Genomic DNA, 9392 nt, shown 5'->3' with positions numbered 1-9392 from the left:
TTGGCCCTCCTGATGCACAGGAAATGTAGAGGGCCACCCGTGCATTGTCACTCTGCCTGTGCCTTCCCCAACCCGCATGAATGTGAATCATGGGGCTTCCATGGCATGGAGGTTCATCCAAGGGCCTTCCCAAAAGGGTGAATTTCACCCTGTAAGGAGGTAGAACACTGCTGGCATACACATTTCGGGGCACATACTTAATGTTGCTAGGACCCCGTGGGAAAACATTTGCAGAACTTATCATTCCAAAGGTTCCTCTTACTTGAATACAGAGACTGCTTTAATACATGGTCCTTGGGGCAAATTTTACTGACCTGCTGCAGTATTTGTGGCGCTAAATGGAATAAGACGGCTTCTGAATGAACAACCTCAATGTTAAATATTAGCATGTAGAAAACACTTTACAATTTGTAGGGAGGAACCCACAAGGAATACCAATAAATTAGTATTTGATCCCTGACTTCTCTGAATTGCTTTTCTTGCATTTCAACCTTACATAAAAAAAAAAAAAAAGATAAAAATCAGACTTCAGATCAATTCTCATCTGAAATGCTCAGAAATATCCTCTCCACCAGAGGTCAGCATCTTAGTGTACCAGAAACACTACTGTTTGTTTCATTTTGAAAGTAAATGTTAATAGTTATCAATGGTTTGCCATCAAACTGGGAGTGTATATCTCCTGGGGTACCAAGGGGCTCTTTCCTGGGTCCAGTACTATTAAATAGTTTCGTTAATGATTTGTACAATGGAGTGGAGCGTATCCTTATAACATCTGTGGATGACACCAAGATGGGAGAGGTTGCTAGCACTTTGGAGGACAGAATCATGACAACTTAGAGACTTGGTCTGAAATCAACAAAATGTTTTATTGAATTTCAAGTGCAAAATATATTACTTAGGAAGGAAAACTCAAATACATAACTACAAAATAGGGACTAACTGTCTAGGTGGTAGTACTGCTGAAAAGGATCTGGGGATTATAGTGGATCACACATTGAATATGAGTCAACAATGTAATGCAGAGTTCTTCCTCTGTCTAGCTCAAAAGCTTCTCTCTCTCAAACAGAATTTGGTAAATTAAAAGATATTACACCTCACCCACCTTGTCTCTCACCAATGTAATGCAGCTGTGAAAAAGGCTAACATTCTGGGGTGTAACAGGAGTGTCATTGTGACACTCTGTATCTTGAGGGACCACCCTGCACCCCCATGTTCATCCTTATAATATGATTGTGTGGTATCCATTGCAAAGTTTGTCATGTTTCTGACGGTCAGAGGGGTGAAATATTGGAACAGCCTTCCGAGGGAAACGGTGGGGGCGAAGGACCTGTCTGTTTTCAAGATTAAGTTAGATAAGTTTATGGAGGGAATGGTTTAATGGAAAAACATGATTTTAGCCAAATGAATACCGTGCCTTGGTAGGTAAATAGTATAATGGCCAACGAGGGTCAGGCTGGAGACTCTTGCCTACATGCTCGGGGTTTTACTGATCGCCATATTTGGGGTCGGGAAGGAATTTTCCTCCAGGGTAGATTGGCAGAGGCCCTGGAGGTTTTTCGCCTTCCTCCGCAGCATGGGGCAGGGATCACTCGCAGGAGGGTTCTCTGCCAATTGAAGTCACTAAGCCACAGGATTTGGGGACTTCAACAGCAGAGTCAAGGGAAAGGGTAGGGACGGCTTTGTGGCCTGCAACATGCAGGGGGTCAGACCAGATGATCATAATGGTCCCTTCTGACCTTAAAGTCTATGAGTCTATGTTGGATGTCTTCAGAAGGCTCATGATGCACTGAGCATTGTTATGGTAATGTTATAGGTTGTAATTTCATGTATATAGTTATGAGGCTGAAAATGTGTCCTCGTGGCTTAAAACAAACCCAGGCAAAACTCTCCAGGAACAGAGGGGCAGTTCACACCTCATCAGGTGTGCCTACACCCAGCCAGCCTCACAGGAACAAAAGACATTGGCCTAGGCAGCAACAAAGGATCTGTTGGACTCTGGAGTGAGTCACCCCCCTTCTCTTGGTTAGTTTGGGACTACGATGAGGTAATGCTCTCCTGACCTGAAGGGGTGGTGGTGGGGAAAGCCAAGAAGGAAGAAAGAACATGATAAAAGGGAGAGATGTTTGCCATGCTCTTCCTCTCTCTCCCACCTCCATCTACAGACACCAGCATCAAGGAACTGAAGTGCTGATCAAAGGGGAGAGCCTGGCTGATGGGCAACCAGCCAGCCTATGGTGAGAAGCATCTAAGTTTATAAGGGCACTGAAAGTGTTAAGATCAGCTTAAAATGTATTTTCCTTTTATTTCATTTGACCAAATCTGACTTCTTGTGCTTTAACTTATAATCACTTAAAATCTATCTTTGTAGTTAATAAATCTGTGTGTTCATTCTACTGAAGCAGTGCATTTGGTTTGAACCACGTCAGAGGCTCCCCTTGGGATAACAAGCCTGGTACATATCAATTTCTTTGTTAAATTGACAAACTCTCATAAGCTTGCAGCATCCAGCAGGTATAACTGGACACTGCACGACGGAGGTTCCTAGGGTCGTGCCTGGGACCGGAGATATTGGCTAGTGTCATTCAGTTGCACAATCCAAGCAGCAGCTGGACAAAAGTGCTCCCAGCTACGTCAGTGGGCAACACACATGCTAGAGGCTGTGCATGAACAACCCAGGAGTGGGGGTTCTCACAGCAGAGCAGGGTAAGGCTGGTTCCCAGAGTCGAGGATTGGAGTGACCTGGCAGATCACTGGTCCAGATAACACCAGGGGAATGTCAGTCATATGTAAGACATGGGAGGTAATTGTCTCACTCTACTCAGCAGTGGTGAGGCCTCAGCTGGAGCACTGTATCCAATTCTGGGCACCACACTTCAGGAAAAATGTAGACAAAGTGGAGAGCGCCCAACTGGAGAGCAACAAAAATGATAAAAAGTTTAGAAAACCTAACATATAAAACAGGTTAAAAAAAAACTTGGCCTGTTTAGGCTTGAGAATAGACAACTGTGGGGCTGGCCTAATAATAGTCTTCAAATATCTTAAGGGCTGTCATAACGAGGAGTTATTTAGTTGTTTGCCACGTCCTCTGAAGGCAGGACATGAAGTAATCAGATTAATCTGCAACAAGAGAGATTTAGGTCACATACTAGGAAAAGCTTTCTAACTATAAAGTTAGTTAAGCTCTGGAACAGGCTTCCAAGGGAGGTTGCAGAATCTCCAACATTGGAGGTTTTTAAGAATAGGTTAGAGTTGGACACACCTGTCAGCGATAGTCTAGGTGGTTTACTTAGTCCTGCTTCGGTGCAGGCGGATGGACTTGATGACCTCTCAAGGTCACCTTCTAACCCTACATTTCTATGATTCCATGAATATTGAATAACCTCAGAGCTTGGAGTATGGTGAAGCCCAGAAAGAAGAAAAGCAAAAGGGTATAGAGGACAAGTCTTCAAATGGGACTAGAAGGTTCGTATAATGTTAGTTTACTGTCCCAGGGAATCTAATGTAAATATTTTTTAAAGTAAAGAAGAGTAACAGAATAACAGCAGCTCTGTCTGGGAAATGTAATGGTAAAATGGAGGGTACACCATATAACTGAGAGGACTTTTGATATTACAGTTTTCAAGCCACTTTTTTCTTGGTTGGGAGAGTGGAAATACCACCTTTGGACTCCTTCCACTAAGGGTATTATTTATTATTTGCGTTATGATAGCTCTCAGAGCTTGATCCTTCTTGGGAGTGCATTTTGCTAGATGCTGTACAAATATAAAATAAGACAGCTCCTTCCCCAAAGAGCTTGCAATCTAGTCCTGCTTACCTAAAAAAAAGTGTCCAGATATGGAGGTTTTGAACACCAACTCCCATGTTCCCAATGGAAGAGAGAGGAAACTCTGTAAGGCTATTTTAGTCCCTTAGATTAATTTTTCCTCAAGATGCTTCAAAAGTTGGATTTGCAAGAAGTGAGTCACCCAAAGTTAGACTATTTTTGAAAATCCTAGCCTAGAGCTTTAAATATGGCCCTGATCAACACACGGGGATTTTCTGCTGTTTAAATCGAATCCTTTTTTAGGGGTGACCCAGCTATGATTGTAGACACTTCTATTAATAAATATGATAATTCTACTGAAATAAAACAAATATTCCTTGTGGTTATTCAGGGGCAGGAATTAATTTCCATTTTCCACTCTTATGTCAAGCTTTGACTACTCTGAAGGACCTATAGGAATATAAAATATCGAGAGTATTCATTTTTGCTGTAGTAGGAAAGCTAACCAAACATGAAACAAAATGCATACTTTATTTTAAAGAAGCATTTTATTTTTGGGTAGCTTTGTGTATGAGCTTCAGCCTAGTATTATAAACCGTATGTAAAAAGTAAGTCTATAGGCGTTAATATTTGCATCTCATGTCTTTATAGTGCCATCACCGCTTTAAAAAAAAAAAAAAAAACGCTTTTCAAACCTTCACAACTACCAAACCACAGAAGTAGTCTTTGCACAAAAGCTTTCATTACAATGGTAAAAATACAAGTGTAAACCTTTTTAGCGAATTATATAAATACACTATTTACTTTGAAATGTTAGGGGCCACACCTACAACCCAGTAATAGGACTACCTAAGTGACTAAGAACTGCCCATACTACACAGGGTTTTTGGAATCTGGTCCTTATTTAACATAAAGATCCTTAATAGCTTACATAGCATTGCTACTATATCCTCTGATCCAAATTCTAGTCTCACTTCCACCAATACAACCCACTGATGTCAATGCATGGGTGGAATCAAAAGCAGAATCTGACCACATCCTGACCACAGAAGTACTGCAGAAAGGGATCTGGGGGTCATAGTAGATCACAAGATAAATATGAGTCAACAGTGTAATGCTGTTGCAAAAAAAGCAAACATCATTCTGGGATGTATTAGCAGGAGTACTGTAAGCAAGACACGAGAAGTAATTTTTCCACTCTACTCCAGCCTTATTAGGCCTCAACTGGAATATTATGTCCAGTTCTGGGCCCTACATTTCTGGAAAGATGTGGCCAAATTGGAGAAAGTCTAGAGAAAGAGCAACAAAAATGATTAAAGGTCTAGAAAACATGACCTGTGAAGGAAGATTTAAAAAATTGGGTTTGTTTAGTTTGGAGAAGAGAAGACTGAGAGGGGACATGATCACCATTTTCAAGTACCTAAAAGGCTGTTACAAGGAGGAAGGAGAAAAATTGTTCTTCTTAACCTCTGACAACAGGACAAGAAGCAATAGGCTTAAACTGCAGCGAGGGAGGTTTAGGTTGGACATTAGGAAAAACTTCCTAACTGTTAAGCACTGGAATAAATTGCCTAGGGAGGTTGTGGAATCTCCATCATTGGGGATTTTTAAGAGCAGGTTGGACAAACACCTGTCAGGGATGGTCTAGATAATACTTAGTCCTATCTTGAGTGCAAGGGACTGGACTAGATGACCTCTCAAGGTCCCTTCCAGTTCTACGATTAATAGGTTACATTATCTTTCAACATTACATCATCTGCTATTGAGTTTGTTCTCTGAAGGCACTCTGATCTTGATTGATCAGCTTAAGATTCTTTGGGCCTGCCTTTCTGTAGTGCTGAGCGCCCACAGCTCCGTTGACCTTAAAAGGATTTGCAGGGCTCAGTACTTCTGAAACTCAGGCCGAAGGGGCTTCAAAAGTTGGGCTCCCAAACACTGAGACATGCAAAAATTAGGGACCATTTCTGAAATAGTTGCCCTAGAACTTTAAATATGTCCCTGATCTAAACACAATCCACAGGTAATACAGCCACTTTTAAAAACACAAAGAATGGAAATTATTCCACACATTAAATGTGATTAGTCACTAATAACAAATTCTTATTTTTAATCTAAGTCTTCATTGTCTGCAGTCTCATGGCCTCTCCCCCAAGATCCTCAGCTCTAAATCAGAGGATTAAATGTGGTCCAGTCTGATTTTTTTTACAGTGTATGAGAGATCCATTCATATTCTGGCTTGTATCGTTCCAACACACCTGGCTTTTAAAAAAAAAAACAGCAAAAATATAAATTCATTCATATTAAACAGGCTTTGTTCATGGCATTTTTGTTGTAAAAATTTGAAACTGAAATCTATTTTCAGCCACATTTCCCACCCAATAATGTCCAGAATTCACATGTGCATGTGATCTTGCCCATTGGCCCAGAAGGTGGGAAAAGGACTTATTACTTCCAGCTAGTGCAATCACTCCTGCTACTCAAGTAGTAGTGGCTTGTGCTTTTGGTAGTGTTCTACCTCTGCCAACAACCCATGGTGGGGGCAGTTGCACATGCACACCATGGATTGCTATTATAGACTTGCCCTTGACTGCCAAGTTGCTGGCATTAACTTGTTTTAAGGGCGTATTGAATTATTTGTGCTGAAGTGGGGAGAGGGGTATGTATGAATTGGTATATACATTTTGTAAACAGAGGGAGCAAACAGGGCACATTTCTGGCCTACCAGCCCCAAAAGTGTCCTGCAGGTGTCTAGCAAGGAGAGTTCCATTATATTGTTTGTATTTTGTTTCCATGCATAGAAAGTCTCTCTCAACAAGTTTATTCCTCTTATAGGGAAGACAATCTCTTGTACTTAAAAAAAAAAAAAAAAAGCACAGAAAGTTTTTTTCTTCAATACAATGTATTTTCCCTTTGGGTAATTATTTACAAGGACTTCACGTAACACTGAGGAGTTTGGGCTTTGGAACAGAGTGAACATATTAATGATCTTCTGTTACAAGCCACTCCCCTCCTACCCCATATCTCTTAGGAAAAATATATCCCAGGTTAGCTCATGAGTTTCCTTTGCCACTGATAGTCCCTTGAATAATGCTGTCTTCAATATATTGACCGGTAGTATCTGTGCTCCTGCTGAGCACTGTTGAAGGAATCCTTGAAGATCGTCTCTCCTGGTTTTTATCATCAGAAGAGCAGCACATGATCCGTCTCATGGTGTTGGACATTTCATCATCTTTGTAAGAGTAAATGACTGGATTCATGACAGAGTTGAGCAAGGCCAGGAGAAGGAACCATCTTTTCACATGCTGAACCCCACAATGAGTGCAGTTCAGACCATCAAGCAGCAGAACCACCAACCCAGGGGTCCAACAGACAACAAATGCACCTAGAGAAAGAAAAAAAGAAAAGGGGGTTCAGACTTGAATAAATCCTGGCTTTGGGCACACAAGTATTTTTCCCCCTCCAAGAGCATCAGATTCATTAAGAACAATATACACAAAATTGTACAGGGAAAAACAACAACAAAAATTACGTCTATTAATTTCCCCCGGAAAGCACTTAAAATGTAAGAGCTTAGCATTTGAAAGATTACAGAGAGCATGAACTGGGATGCTAAGAGTCCATTGCCTTTTACAACAGGCAGTGAACGGCCCTTACAACACTAATTTGGCCACTCTGACTAGAAGACACAAATAGAGCAAAGAATTCTTTGGCACAATACAACTGAGTTGATGCAACTGGTGCTTTGGCAGGTAGAAGGAACTCCTCTATTAATCGCATCTCTACTCTGTATGCTGGAGGGGAAAAGACCGTCATGCTACACCCCAAAGAGACGGCAAATCTACTGCCTGTTAAACAGACTACAGCTGATTGTGTTTGCAAAGTATGCTGCTAATTTCATCCAATAGGAAAGCACGTACTTTAAATATGCACAGGTTCAAAATGGCCCAGCTACCCCAGGCTGCAGTGCTCACTGTGGTATAAGCAGTATTGAACCCCAGAACTTTTTCGGTACCCTGCCACACCATTCCATACTGGGAACTGTCTCTCCTCTCTCTTCACAGCCCACTCTATGATCTTGTCTATGGGTGCCAAGGCTATGGGCATATTTCCCTGCAGGATGAGGTGCATGCCAAGTACCTCCCTCATCTCCCTACCTATCCTTCTCCACAGGGCTCAGCACACTGAGGTAGAGGGACCAGGGAGCAACTGAGCCAAGACGGAGTTACGGAGGAGATTTTGAGAAAGGGATCCTGGGGGTTGAGTGGAGAGATGAGGGTTGTGAGGGGAGGAATTAAGATCTAAAGTTGGGGAAGGGGAAAAAAACAGAAGAGATAGAAGACATAAAGGGAGGTGAGAAATGGGCTGGCCAGGAGACAAAGGTCACCAGAAAGAGGACAAATCAGGAGTAGCAGAGGAAGAAATGCAGCTAGATCCCAACATGGGGTGGGGGGAGGGAAGAGAGAGAGAGAGGAAGGACAAGAGAGGGAATGGGAAATTATATGAGAAAAGGGGGGAGGATGAGAGTTATTTTATTGAAGAGAAAAAGGCAACAAAAGGAAGTGAATGACAGAGAGCTCGTGCCAGGCATCTCCTCGGCAGCCAAAGTGATGGGACTGAGTGAGGAGTGAAGAAACCACACACACACACCCAATGCAATGGCCACCCGTCCTCTACACAAATATGCAAAGCCAGTACAGGGGGGGAGACATTACACAGAAAGGAGGAGAAAAGAAGAAAAGTGGAAACATCCAGGAAGGATGAAAATGGGAGAGAAAGAGAAATTAAGATGTAAGAGTTATTTACATCCCTACATGTTACTGCTATCCTTGTCAGAAGGGGCGGGGGGGGGGGGCGGAAAAAAAATCACACTTCCACAGGAGAAGGTGCAAGAGAAGAATCTTCAGAGCGATTGTGGCATCAAACCAGCGATCTCCCTCCACCCCAACATGCACACTGCCAGCTTGTCATTCTTTGCTTTCAAGCCCAGGGAAAAGCAGCCATGTGTACCATAATACTAACCTAGCACAAGCCACAATTGCTGCCTGACTTGCAAAAATAGAAAATTACAACTCTGCACAAGTCACTTTGTGGATGACACAGTAAGGAAACTCTGCTTATGTGTAAAGATATAGTTTCCCTTTTTTGGGCTTTAAAAATCAGCAAACAAATAAGAACATTTTTAGCATTTATGCACATCCCTGTTGAAATGCTCTCTGGATGGTCTTGGTATCCATTCAACAGCTTTGATATTAAAAAGGAGCCACCTTCATTTTCATAATACTGCTAGTTTTCCTAGATACAAACTGTGGGTGATGGGGTGGACTAAGCCCAAAGGCCCCCTGCTGGAGGCCTCAGAGTTCTGGCACACCTCAGGGTTCTGCCACACCCATCCCAGGAAAGGAGCAGTAGAGAGGTCCTCCAAGCAGGCTAGAGTGGCTGCAGGGCAGGAGTCAGCAATGTATCCATACACGGACACAACTGTCCATGGTAAAAAATTTGAGGTCTTTGGGGGCACTCACCTCGGGCAGCTCCCTGTCCCTGCTGTTGCTGGCAGAGGCGCGGCCAGGCGGCTCTGCAGGCAACCTGCCTCCATCCCCCAGCCCTGACGCCACGACTCCCAGCCCATTGG

The 9392-nt window shown here is 42.7% G+C and overlaps 1 protein-coding gene across 4 annotated transcripts in view; it reads right to left on the bottom strand.

Annotated features, from left to right (window-relative positions):
* Window positions 1-847: 847 nt before the first annotated feature.
* Window positions 848-9392, bottom strand: part of LPAR3 (lysophosphatidic acid receptor 3) — a 47117-nt gene continuing 38572 nt past the window's right edge. For all 4 annotated transcript variants that reach the window (XM_054038262.1, XM_054038259.1, XM_054038261.1 and 1 more), the window contains exon 3: window positions 848-7145. In XM_054038262.1, the coding sequence (XP_053894237.1) occupies window positions 6814-7145 (332 nt within the window). In that variant the 3' untranslated portion in view covers window positions 848-6813. The remainder of the gene's footprint in view (window positions 7146-9392) is intronic.

Source organism: Malaclemys terrapin, chromosome 8 (genome assembly GCF_027887155.1).
Source record: "Malaclemys terrapin pileata isolate rMalTer1 chromosome 8, rMalTer1.hap1, whole genome shotgun sequence".
NCBI lineage: Eukaryota > Metazoa > Chordata > Testudines > Emydidae > Malaclemys > Malaclemys terrapin.
Note: the sequence above shows the minus strand (reverse complement) of the source record. Positions and strands in the feature narration are given on the sequence as shown.